The sequence below is a fragment of the Marmota flaviventris genome, chromosome 17 (assembly GCF_047511675.1).
Source record: "Marmota flaviventris isolate mMarFla1 chromosome 17, mMarFla1.hap1, whole genome shotgun sequence".
NCBI classification, from domain to species: domain Eukaryota; kingdom Metazoa; phylum Chordata; class Mammalia; order Rodentia; family Sciuridae; genus Marmota; species Marmota flaviventris.
In genome coordinates, this window is record NC_092514.1 from 37,751,261 (window position 1) to 37,765,370 (window position 14,110).

The 14,110-nt window shown below is 41.7% G+C and overlaps 1 protein-coding gene across 1 annotated transcript in view; it reads right to left on the minus strand.

Annotated features, from left to right (window-relative positions):
• Myo1d (myosin ID) overlaps positions 1 to 7,976 on the minus strand; it is a 310,288-nt gene extending 302,312 nt beyond the window's left edge. Inside the window, exon 1 of the mRNA XM_027924185.2 lies at positions 7,584 to 7,976. Within this exon, the coding sequence (XP_027779986.2) occupies positions 7,584 to 7,678 (95 nt within the window). The 5' untranslated portion in view covers positions 7,679 to 7,976. The remainder of the gene's footprint in view (positions 1 to 7,583) is intronic.
• Between the last annotated feature and the right edge of the window lie 6,134 nt (positions 7,977 to 14,110).

A 14,110-nucleotide genomic window follows, 5' to 3' on the forward strand; every position in this document is an offset into this window, starting at 1 on the left:
CTCCCACCTCTCTCTCTCTCTCACACACACACAAAACACTAAAAGAAATAAATCTGTCTTGGTGAGGAAGGTAGAAATGACAAGAAAGAAGTGCAAATACCCAGCTCTACAGTAGTTACAGGGACAGGGCAAGGAGGTAAGGCCATCTGGGGAGGACTCAGGGGGACAGTAACATTAATGAGGAGGGAATTAGATAACAAGCACTGACCAGGCACTTCCTACTCATGTGATTTCATCCCAATAACCCTAAGAAGTGATCACTGTACAAATAAGGAAACTGAGGCTTAGGGAATCCTAAATCAAAATGCTAATAAAAGAAAAAGTGAAGCAGAGATTTGGACTTGGTCCATCAGTTCTCAGGCCTATGCTCTTTCTTTCCACTGCTCCCTGTTTAAGCAAGCTTTCCTTTCTCTTCCCATAAATGACAAAAACTAAGGTTTGGGAAACACTGTTCTCTTCAAGAGCTCTAACCAGTAATTACATAGCAATTGGACAAAAGAAGCCTCAGGAAATAAAACTGTCATCTCAGTCAAGGGATTTAATAGATTATTAGAGGCTTCCAATGTATGCTTTTAAATGCTGTTACCCTCTGACCCATTTATGAATATAGTTGACATTTTTAGTGACCATGTCAGTGAGGTGTGTCAACAGGGAATCTACCATTGGGGCCAGAGCCTTTCTTGGCAATGCAGGGCCCCCATAGACTGACTCAGCAGTGGCTGGGTAATGACATAATGACCCAGTCCAGTCCCAGAGGCAGCACAGTAGCAAATGCTAAAGAATTATAAAACAGAGCCACTCCTTGCTTGAGATAGGGTATGTTTTGCTGAGCAGGCTCAGACATAGGTGAAAATGTCAATGCACAGCTCTCCACATAACACTACTTCACAATGCAGATAGCTTACACACAGATCATCAAGTAAATGCATTTTCTATACCAGATTTGCCATTTCTATCTCAAAGTTCGGCAAAAAGCCAAATCTTGTCTCTTTCATGTAAAAGTTGATCCCTTCCGAACCTGTAATGAAACAAACCAGTAACAGCTTCTAAGTGCTTGATTCCACCCGCATCTGGCTCTATTTGGAAGCTAAATTCAGCAAAAGTCTCTAGGGTCAAGAAATGACCCTGAATAAAAATAGTCTTGGAAATCTGTCACAGAGTAGGAAAGGAAACAAGGCGGCAGGGTGATTCACTCCAAATGGCAGCTCCAAACCCCAAATTCCCATTTTTGTCCCAATATGAAGCCAATGTGCAAAACAGGCACAGAGCAAACTGTCCTTTTCCAAAAGCCTCCAAAAGAAGTTGCCAAAGAATTTCACGTGGAAGCCAAAAAGCTTTAGTGTGCCATTCACCTCTCCTATAAATCTAACTAGGGCTACTTCTAACTAGTGCTCTAGACCAATTGCTGGTTTACATTTGCTTGAAGACCACCCAAGGTATCTCATTTTTCCCCTGGCAAGCAAGAGAAATCTTTTGTCCCACTGAATCTTCCAGATGACCAAACAGCCATAGAAAATAAATACAGGGGTGCTGTGGTAGCATGCGTGCATGTGGTCACTGCTTTTCCACTAATTCCGTTATTCACTGCCTGCCTCCCAACAGTTAAGTGAATTAAAATAAGTATTTTTGAAAAGGTTGCATTTTTTTTAAAAAAGGTAAGAATTCCACAGCTGAAGTACAGTCAATATCTGACTGCTTAGTTAACTTATTTCAAGCTGTTTTGAGCAGAAGGATGCCAAATTCTGTAGCGTGACAGAGGACACAGAGCAGAGATATGCTTCTCAGACATTCACTGGTACCTTCCCCTTCCAAAGCCCTGTATCTATTTTTGCATTCATAATTTATATTCTTTTTCTTAAAGATGGTAGTTCCCAACCATACTGAGTTTCAATGTACTAAGTTTCAGAGTTTCAAAGAAAACCTGGATCTACCTCAGGACAACATGACTTTCTTTGAGCATCGCATAGGCTGATGAAACAGGCATGCAGAGAACAATGGAACATGATAAATTCTAAGTTATCACCAAGTATCCATGTATCCTGGCAGCAGAGTGAAATTAACCCATCTTGGAGGATTGGGAAAGACTTTTCAGCACTGGTCTTGAGGGATGAGTAGGAGTCTGACAGGGCAGAGATGAAGGAAGGAGGAGGACCTTCTAGGGGATGAGAGTAGCCCAGGTCAGTGGTTCTCAGCAGGAGGTGATTTTGCACACACATACTCTGGGCAAATTTGGCAATGTCTGTAGACCATTTTGGTTGTCATAAATGAGGGGGAAGATGTGCTACTGGAATCCAGTGGATAGTGGCCAGGGATGCTGCTAACCACCCAACACCATGCAGGAGAGCCCCCACAATAAAGTTTTATCCAGCCCAAAAATGTCAACAGTGCTCAGGCTGGAAAACTGCTATAAGTAGAGGTATAACAGTCTTGTGTTAGGTTAGAAGTTAAGAAATGGGCTGGGGATGTAGCTCAGGGGTAAGGCACTTGCTTTGTATGTGAAAAGCCCTGGGTTCAATCCCCAACACCACTACACAGAAAAAAAGGAGTGGGAAAAAAAGAATCACTTCTCTTCTAATCTTGTTTTTTTCTCTTGGAGATAAAGCTTGATTTTTATCCACCTGCTACAATTGGTGCAGCTTTTCCTTTACTATTATTATTTGTAAAAAATGGTTGTAGGTGTGTGTCTGTGGATAGGGGTCTGGAGGGGGCAATATTAAAGGGATGATGTGGATGAAGTGTGAGTATATTTGAGGAGTTTCAAATTGTATTTCTTATTCTCATAACAGAATCTGCTAGCATCTTGAAGTCTGCCTTCTTTTCCTTACAGAAGTCTCTTGCCAGGAAATATTTGTTCTCTTTATTTCTTTTTTCTTCTTGGTGGAGGTGGAGGTAGTGGTGGTAGTATACTCCTCAGTCCATTTCTCAAGGATCTGTGCCTTGGAGTAAGATCCCTTGTGGTCAAGTGTCTTCTGTCTTCATGATCAGAGATATTTCCTGCCTACAACTCCAATGTCCACTTGAAGCCACAACCACAGCATGACCACCATGTTCTGCTTTCTTTGTAGCCACTTCTGTTTTGAACCTGCAGCCCATAGTCCCTCTTTTCCTTACTCTGGAGTTCTTCCACTGTAACCATCAGTGTGGCCTCCTATCTAATTGAGAGTCCCTCCAGGCAAGCTGCATGGAACCCCTGGTCCTCCCTGTGCTACTTACTCTTCACCTAATTATCTGCATAAAATGAAGAATGTAGGCTGCTGCTCAGGAGTGGACTAGCCAGACCTGAAGACACTGTCCCTGAGACATGTATCTTTCATTTCACAGGACCGTGAAGTATATGTTAGGCTTCCAGAGATGTCCATACATTCCCAGTGCAGCCCAAACCACTGATGTTCCATGGGACAAAACACTTCAACATCATCTCATTGCACCTACTTGATCTACAATGGTTGTTTCTGGTCACCTACAAAGTGAAACAAATATCCAAGGGACACAAAAGCAGGATCCCAGGAGTGCACACAGCTGAACACTAAATAATCTAGAGGGATGTTAGGGTGATACAAAATTCAAACTATCCAGGAGAGAACTCTTTTCTTTCAGAGGATTGATTTATGGCTGGAAAGGACAATATGGAGCTTCCCTTTGCTGTGACTATGTTAATGACTACAGAGAATCTACTCTTATAAGTTAATCACGAACAAGAACTGTTCTATACAATGAGAACTGCAGCCAATTCTCATTGTTGAGCACACACACATCTGAACATCTAGGATCCTGGCTGATGTGATGACTGGGTGTAAAGGTAGCCCTAGAGGCCTGGGCATAAGCCAAGCACTGTGCTAAAGAAGCTGGTGATCCTCCCACAGATCCAACACCAACTCCTTCCCCTCCAGACAACCTGTCTTATTCATTGTCACTCAAACAGAGTCAGCTTTCATGCCATCAACCTCTGCTCATGCCACTTATCCACCTGGAATGTTCTCCACCTACACACCTACCTAGACAAATGCAGACGATCCTCTGGGACTCAGCTCAACTCCTCCTCTCTGTGGGGTTTGAGACAACCTCTCGCATCTCTCCCTCTTCTGAACTCCCAACACAATTAGCTCATTTAATTACTTCACAAATAATCACTTAAGCTCTGTAAAGTTCATCTCTTCTGTTGTTTTCTTGAACTATTCTTTATATCAACAGAAATTTTCACTTTCTCCCTATTTTTGCTGACATGCCACCTCTTTAAAAGGTAAGGAGCATAGCTTATTCAGAGTTCTTTGGGTCCACCTACTCCATCCTCAGGACTACCTCGAATAAGGCACAATCAAACTGCAGCACTCTGTTCAGTGCACACAGGAGTTAAATTAGGTTCACCTTAGAGATTTAAAGATCCAAACAGGACACTTAGAGACTCTGCCACCAATGAATGTGAAAGCCTTTTTTTTTTTTTTTTTTTTTTTTAGTCATTCTAAGTGCCCTCCCCAAATTTATTTATTAAAAAAAAAAACAAAACTCCACAAAGGTTGAAGATGTAGCTCAGTGGTAAAGTGCTTGTGTATTATATATGAGGCCCTGGGTTCAATGCCCCGGAAAGCACTGCCCCCTACAAAAAAAAAAGAAAAGAAAGAAAAAGAATAACTTTCACAAGAGTTTTAATTATATTACAAAGGACTGGTTCTACAAACTGATGTAACTCAGTTATACACAGCCTTCAATTTCAAATTTGGAAAATTCTGCAAAGTTCTAACTAATGTCATGTATTTGCTAGCGGTGACATATAGAGGTTAGAATGAATGAATCTATATTCAACTATTATACAGTGTCTCATATGCAGTATTATTTAATAAATGTACTTAGTGTCTGATAAACTGAAAAGAATATAAACAGAGTGACTAAATTAAAAAGGAATTTTTCAAAGTAGGCATCTTCCCCCATAGGGAGGGAGGGGTGGAATCTCTTTAATAATTTTAAACAACACCAATCCATGAAATTATTATTTAACTTACCACTTTATCTGCTTTATGTGCACTTGGGAAAACTTTTTAAATAGTATTGCTAATAAGTATTTGCCAGGTATTAATCTTCGGAGTTTCATATATTAACTAATTTAACAATTAAGACAACCCCAATTGTACAGATAAGAAGATCTAGGCACAGACAGATTTAAATAACTGGTCTGAGAACCACAGCAAAAAAAAAAGTGGTAGAACTAGAATTTTTACCTCAACAGTCTGACTCTTTATCACTATAATAGTGGATACTGGTCATAGCTGATGTAGAGTCATGTCATTTTGATTAATATGGTATTTGAAGCAATTTCTATAAAAAGTTGGGAATCCAAACTTTGGAAAAAAATGTAGCAGCTTAGGGTTGGGGTTATGGCTCAGTGGTAGAGCGCTCGCATCGCACTTGCAAGGCCCTGGGTTCGATCCTCAGCAAAACTTAAAAATAAATAAATAAAGTTATTGTGTACAACTACAAAAAATATTTAAAATGTAGCAGTTTATCATAATGCTGTGTAATAAATCTGATTATGATTGACGCTGTGTCTTCTAGGTTTACATTCTCAATCAACTGAGGATTGAAAATATTTGGAGAAAAATTGTGCCTCTGCTGAACACATAAAACTTTTTTTTCCTCACCAGTAGTTCCTAAATAATATAGTACGACAACTAATTCACATAGCATTTATATTGTATTAGGTATGTAAGTAATCTAAAGCTGATTTAAAGTATACCAGAGGACGTGCTTAAGTTACACGCAAGTATGGTAATCCCACAACCGGAAATTTTGTTTCCTCTAATTTTAACTATCTACAGGCAACAAGAAAAATGAATGCAGTACAATAAAATATTTTGAAAGGGAAAAATGGAAACCACATTTGCATAACTTTTATTATAATATATTGTTATAATAGTCCTATTTCATTAGTTATTGTTTTTAATCTCTTACTGCGTCTAATTTATAAATGAAACTTTGTCATAGATATGTAGGTATAGGGAAAACAGTATTTATAGGGTTAAGTACTACTTGAGGTTTCAGGTATGCAGGGTGTCTTGGAACATACTCCCCATAGATATGAAGGGACTACTCTAATACATCATTTTATATAAAACTTGAGCATCCTCAGATTTTAGGATTCACAGGGAGTCCTAGAACCAATTCCTTGATAAGGAACAACTATGTTACTATGCAACGCTATTTAGAAAGATACTGTGAAACTTTGAGACTGTCTACCCTTGGAAAACTTGGAATCATTGAAAGATATCCTGGAAAACTTGGATCACAGAATATAAGCACTGAAATTCTGGAGGTCCCTCTTATTTTACAAAATTAGTAAACCAAGGCCCACTGAGCAGCTCAAGGTCAATTTGTGGTAGACAGGTGTATTACTTAGGTCTGTACTCCTGCTCCATACTCTCCCTCTGGGACTTAATGAAACTGATAAAGAAGAGATGAATTCTTCATGTGGTTTGCAATTTCAAAGAGTAAACCAGCTTTTTAACAGAATTCTGAAATTAGAGTTGACAGGGACAATACAGACAAGTAGGGTTAGTTAAGCATCCAAACTAGATTATGACTTTCATGTTATAAGCTTAAGGTGACGTTCAGCTATAAACTTTACAAAAAATGGGCCAAAACTTCCAGAAAAACACCCCCCCCCCCAACCAGCTATTTTGAAACTCCATTTACAGTATTTTTAAAGTCGAATTGCTTTAAACCTCTGCTTACATACTGCTGTATCAAAAATGAAATTATCACATGTAGAAGACATAACAAATTCAACTTGGGAGCCCATTTGGGGGATTCAGTTGTGACTACATTCTCAAGGATGTCAGTAACACAAGGGCTCCATCCATAACTCCTTGAAAAACAAAACAAAACAAAAAAAAAAAAACGGAAACCATGAACTCCTTGTCAAATTCAGACAGTTTATCTTGGCACTGCCAAGTATAGCAGTCTCTTCGATGTCTGGAAACGTGTTTAATTACGTTTAGCGAATAACTAAAAAATAGCCGGCATCCCGGAACAGACAGCTCAGGGATCACTCCATAGCATCTTGAATGACATGATGGAAACAGTCCAGGAACAAAAAAGAAGACGAAAGAAAAAAAAAAGAAAAGAAGCAAGTGTGAAACAGGGAGGGGACGCCAGCCTCTTTCCAAAACAACTCTCCAGTCTTCCTACGGCCCTGGGGAGAGCCAGCAGGACTCTCCCTAAAGTTTTTATTTTCTTTTACTTTTGTTTCCATTAGGTCACTCGATTCCGCCTACACGATTTACCTGGCGTAGGGCGGGATGGTGCGCTGCCCCAAACGCACCTCCAGCTCAGCCTGCCCACCAAGGATGACACCCCTCCTCAGGACAGCGCAACCCACAACACCGGCACGCCCCTTGAGCCCCAAAGCCACACCCATCTGCGTCTTTTCTTGAGGAAACGTGACCCCCCGAATTCAAAGGACCCCCCCGACACCGTAATCCCGCCGCGCTCCAGCCCTCGCGCTCAGCGCGCCCCTGACACCCCGAATCTGGCCACAACCGCCGGAGCGCCCCCTCTCGGGAAAGCCCAGCGTGCGGCCGCTCCGCCCTCACCTGAGTCTGAGGTTGGCCATGAACTCGGGCATGGACACAGTGTCCATCAGCACGAAGTCCGCCTTGCCGAACTCCAGGTTCTCCTGCTGCGCCATGGTGCCGGCACACGGGCGCAGGTGGGCGCGGCGATCTCAGGTGGTCGCGATCGGGCCCCCGGGGACCGGTCAGGGGCCAGCGGCGAGCTCGGGCGAGGTCTGGGAGGGGCTGCGCGGAGGAGACGCGCGCGCCGCTCGGGGGGTCCGGGCTGGACAGAGGCCGCCCCGCCGCTCCTCTGCGCGCTCTGGGCCGGCGAGGCTCTGGGCGGGCGCACCCGGCGGTTTCCGCTCCTCCCGCGGCGGCTGCCGGGCGCTGTGGGGGCCGGGACACAGAGACGGAGACGGCGGCGGCTGGTCCCGCCTCTGGCCTTGGTCTCGCTGTCCCTGCCCCGCCCGGGCCTCTCAGGCTCCGCCCCTTCTAAGGAGCCCGCCCCCGCCGCGGCCCAGGCCACCGCCTCCTCACCTGGGCGGCGCGCACGCGCGGGGCGAGAGCGCGCGCCGGGCAGGCCCGGCGGTTGGGCGGCAGCGCCCTCTAGAGATGGACGCTGGAATCCCGGGCGGCCCTAAGACCTCAGTGGAATCAGATTTCTAGGATGGCTGCCTTCTGCCCTTGCTTGCTAGATGACAATAGGGTTGAAAAAGTAGGTTGTGAAGCTTTTGGTGAGGATTATTCATTATGATTCTATCGTCCTGCAGCGCAGTCATCACTCCTGTGCTTACATCCTTAAAGTGGTGGTTCAATCACAGATGATAATAGCTCCCATTTTGAGGGCATCAGAAATGCCCAGAGCTGTCCTAAATGCTTGAAAGAACTTAAGCAAGTTGTCACACAGTTTGGAAGTGGAGAAGTTGACTTATGAACCCCAGCGTTGAGCCTTTTGGTGGAATGTCTCCATTCCCAGTGATCCTGGTTTTCTCTGAGCATACCACCAGTCTTACTTTGTATTAATACATTTTTAATAAAATTGTGCAAAATATCTCCTGGATTGTTGTAGGCTTCTTTCACACAGGACCATGTCCTATGCTTCTTGATATTCCCCTTGGCACCCACCAAAATTAGCTATTGTACTGTTTTGCCTATGTGAATATGAAATTCATCCTGGTTCCGTGGAATGAAATGAATTGGAGGAGGTCTTCAGGTAAAGATACATTGGGTAAGCTTGGAAAATCTTTTAGAACACAGAATGCATTTTCCCAATGAAAAATTATTTAAGGCCATTCTAAGGCATCTGCTTTTCTCCAGTCCTGTGTTTCCATTAGGACCATCTTCTATTGCAAAATCTACGTGGAAATCTAGAGGCCTCCCAGGATCTGGCTGGGCTTCAGCTCTGTGGCTGAATTTGAGATGAGTAAACTAGATGAAGGACCTTACTCAAGGTCTGCTTCAGCTGCCAGCAACCCATACTTGCCAAAAGAGAGGGAGGTTGGTGGCTTGATCACCTTCAAGGGAGCTACTCTGCAGTGGGAACTTTGGCACAGGCAGAGCTATCTGGGTTGCAACCTGACTGCCATTAGCAGCTTCTCCCCTTCAGAAGACACCTGTCTGCGTCTCAGTGTTCTCATTTTTGGAACAAGAGCTCTGAGCTAGACCCTTTCAAGGTAGGACTGTCCTGTGTTTGAGTCATTGTGTGGGTTGGTGGGTAGTCAAGGAAGCAATTACATAGAGTATGCTTGCATTTCTAAGTGTTCTTATTGGTATGCCCTGAAATAAATAGAACTACATTTAAAAAAGAAAAATAAAAAAAAATAGTTCTCAATATTGGTGTACTTTGGAGCAAGCTGGAAACACCGCCCCCCCCCCCCAAAAAAAAAAAAAAACCAACACACTGGTAAGTGAATGTATGTGTGCTACCTGAGCCCTAGAATTGTTGAAAAGTAGGGTGAAATCCCAGCTACCAGGAAAAGAAACATCAGGGCCTGCAGATGATGAGAGGATTGCAGAAATTGTTTGGTGTTAGGAGCTGTAGTAGGATAGGATGTGATTTTCAAATGACCAAAGTAAGAGATTTCTGTTAGAATCATTATCTCATACATATATATCCAAAATATAAAACATATGCACAACATATTCAAAGTGTTGTTGTATTAAGTTATGTTATAAGCAGAAATTAGTATCAAGTCAAGCATTAAGACTAAGAAGTCTTTTTTATGAACTCAAAATATGTCCAATGAAGCTCACCATTAACTTAAATCACTGTCAGGATTCCAATTTACTTGTGTATGTTGTTTTGGTTGTATAATATCAAGGAGATTCTGATTCACTTGGCTTAGCAATAATTTTTACTTGTATAATTTTACATTCAGTCTTTTTAAGGCCAGTGCACAGCTATAACTGTATTAAACAATGACACACACATACAGTTCAAATATATGCAGAGGTGGCAGAAGACACAGACATTGAGGCTGCATTCAAACAAGGTAAACTTGAGCAGTTTAGCTCATTTATCTCCTTTGTGATAAAATTTGAATAGAAGTATATTTGGATGTGTATACTTTTGTTACCATTTAAAATATACTAAAAAGCCAAATAAACGTTTATATCAGCAATAGTGAGACACAGTGACAATATGAACTTCCTAGTGTGATCTCCTGGAAAGTATCCTTCCCAGCTACAAATACATAAACTGAATCTAATCATGAAGAAATATCAAACAAACCCATGGTAAGGGGCATCCTACAAAATAAGAGATCTGTGTTCTTCAAATAATTCAGTGGCATGAAAGACAAAGAGGCTGAGGAGTTATTCCAGATTAAAGATGACCAAAGAGGGCTGGGGTTGTAGTGCAGTAGCAGAGCGCTTGCCTTGCACATGTGAGGCACTGGGTTCGATCCTCAGCACCACATGATCATTATTATCCAAAGTACGGGTATGAAGACACGAATTGGTGTGAATATACGTGTATACAACTAGAGATATGAAAAATCGTGCTCTATATGTGTAATAAGAATTGTAATGCATTCTGCTGTCATATATCAATAAAAATAAATTTAAAAATTAAAAAATAAACAAATAAAATAAAGGCATGCTGTTCATCTACAACTACCAAAAAATAAAAATTAATACAGAATACAATAGACACTAGTAAGGCTGTATGTATAAATATGGCTGTAAAACCAATGTGATACTGCAATCTGTACACATGGAAAAATAAGAATTCATACCCCATTTGAATCAAATGTATGATATGTCAAGATCATTGTAATATTTTGAGCAACTAATAAAAAAAATGACCAAAGAGACATTATGACTAAAGGCAATATGTGATCCTGGTCTAGCCAACGTAAAGAACCTCCAAAGTACACTAAGTTTGAGATTTATTTCTTTTTGCAATTTCATTCTTCTTGTGTTAAAGCACAGAAAAATGTCAAGGATATTGTTGGGACATTTGGTGAAATAGATGGTAGAGTCATGCCAATGTTAATTTTCTTGAATTTGATCATTGTGCTGAGTTTCTGAAAGAGACTATCCTTGTTCTTAACAGACACTTAATGAAGTTTTTAGGAGTAAAACGTGATAAACAGGCGAATATAACAACAACGATAATAACAGTAAGAGGAGGAGGAGGAGGAATAAGGAAGATGTGTGGATATATATAGGTTGATAGATAATCAATGCATAAAGCAAATGCTAACAATTGGTAAAGTCATTAAATATATGAGCGTTTTGGTGTGTGTGTGTGGGGGGGTGCTGAGCACTATCTTAAAAACATTTCTGTAAGTTTTAAATTATTTTTAAATGTAAAGTTAAACATCAACTAAGAACCTAAATATAACAACCTTCTGAATATTTTTAAATTTATTTAGAAAATATCCAATAACATGTAGGAAACAATAGTCACATCAAGAGTTTGCAGACCTTTTAGAATGAGCCAATACTTGGAAAACCATGGTCCAGGGCATCTGTTAGCTCTGACTGGCATAGATGTGCTTGGAGGTTATAAACAATGAACAGGAAATTCCACTGAACAGTGAAGTGTTTACCTTAGTTGACAAACAAATCCATATCCCCCAGAGAAGGTCCATCCTGTTCCCTGCCTGAAATTTTCTTCCCTGCCATGCCATCTCTCACTCTGTGGCCCAGCTAATTGCTGTTCACCCCTCAGCTGTCAACCTCAGCATCCCTTCCTCCAGGAAGGCTTCTCTGATCTCCTGAGTCAGAAGTGGCTGTCCCTCCTTTATGCCTCCCCACCCCCACCCAGTATCCTGAATGTGCTGCCCCTATTAGAGCACTGGATGCCCCTAAGCCTATTGTCTCATGAGTTTTTTTTTTTTTTTTGCCCTAAAGAAATATTTTATTTTATTTATTTATTTTTTAATTTTTTATTGTGGGTTGTTCAAAACATTACAAATTTCTTGACATATCATATTCCACACTTTGATTCAAGTGGGTTATGAACTCCCACCTTCACCCCATACACAGATTGCAGAATCACATCAGTTACACATCCATTGATTTACAAATTGCCATACTAGTGTCTGTTGTGCTCCACTACCTTTCCCATCCTCCACCCTCCCCCCTCCCCACCTCTCCCCTCCCCTCCCCTCCTCTCTCTCTACCTCCTCCACTGTATAACCCTGAGGGTCTCCTTCCATTACCATGCAATTTTCCTTCTCTCTCCCTTTCCCTCCCACCTCTCATCCCTGTTAAATGTTAATCTTCTTCTCCTGTTCTTCGTCCCTACACTGATCTTAGTTACTCTCCTTATATCAAAGAAGACATTTGGCATTTGTTTTTTAGGGATTGGCTAGCTTCACTTAGCATAATCTGCTCTAATGCCATCCATTTCCCTGTAAATTCTATGATTTTGTCATTTTTTAATGCAGAGTAATACTAAGGGCCTCCAGGGCTGTTCTGTTTGTGGGTGTGATGCTGATGCTCAGCACCCTGCCTAGGATGTGTGTGAAGCTCTTCATAAATGCTTGCCTGATAAATGAATAGTGAACAGTCTGTGAATCTATAGGTCATGTGATGTGGGTTTGTAAATCCTTCCCCTTGGTAGAATTTCAACATGAAATTGTTTCTTATTATACAGTGTTTACCTCATTCTCATCTCCTGCCCCAGAAGCAGATCTCCAGGATCTGTCTCCTTCTCCCCTGGAGACAGGCCTGTGCACTGTGCATTTGCATTGACCAAAAGCTGCTGTTCCAAAAACCCTTCTATTATGGCCAACCACTACTGCAAGTCTGCTCTGAGCTATCAATGAAAATTAACTCTGAATGTTCCACAGCGAGTATTTGCTCCCATTCTATTTTCCTAACATGTTTCTGAGCTGCCCCACCATTTTTTCCCCCTTTACCAGGGGCTCTGCATCCAAGGAAGTCAACTCTTTCAGCATAAGTCCAGCAAGACAGAAGCAGGATAGGAAAAGGATAGCAAAAATATAGCCACACAGCATATTCCAAGGGCATTTTATAAATTTATTTTACAAACTCAAATTATATAGAGCAGAAGTTGTAGAGCAGATTTGCTTTGCAAAGTAACTTCATAATGTACTCACAGCCATATAGGAATGATTTGGGACTCCCTGTCTTAGAGAGAATTCAAAGCATACTTCCTCCTTTTCATACTGCTAGATTAGAACCAAGACTGACACATCAAAGGTTGCATATCTACTCTCTGTGCTTTCTGAAGCCTAAATTTTTAAAGTACAAACAGACCATTAATTATTCTTGCCTATCTGTAGGCCCCTTCTCTCTCCCTAGATCCCCACCTGACACTCTATGGGCATTTCATATGGGAAAGATAGTTTTCATGGCTGGGGTCACTGCTTTATGCCACCCAGACGGCTCAGAAAGTGACTTCAAAATTTCATCATTTCACTTTGAGCTATTAAAGACAGAAGGCCAGCTGGTCAATTGCTAAGATTTGGTGCTGAGTTCTAGGGATTTCTCTTCCCCACTACATCGGTGGTCCAACTACTTGTGACAGTGTCGAGTGGGGCCAGGGTCTTTCCTTGATTCTTTGGAACAATTGTGATACTCTACTTTTAATGAATCAGACTAAGCCTAGAGGAAGTTGGCAGATGGAGGAGGAGGAAGAGAGAGAAGGAACTGTCTTTATAAGGCTTTCTTGGTTGCAGATGGACAGTAACCAAATGCTCTCAATTTCTGAGTTTCATCCTTTGGTAAAAATGGATGGACTTTCTCTCCTGAGACAAATATAGTAAGCATATACCCAAAACAGTTTGTACATAGATTGCCTTCTGTCTCCCATTTCTAGAAGTGACCTCTTTATGGACCCCAAGTTAAGAAACCCCAGGCTAAGGAAAAGATCACACCCCAAGTAGTGATCACTGGGGAATGGAGAAGAATGTAAGCAAATTATCACCATCAGTAGCCTGTGAGTCACCAGACTGTCCCAGTAACTCATCCCCTTGTGTGGGCAGAGAAGCCACACATAAAAGACCACAGGAAAAACAGCATCAGATAGGGGAGGCAGGCAGTTTGGAATTGCCTCCAGAATTATTCCTGCTTGTTACAGGTTCTGACTA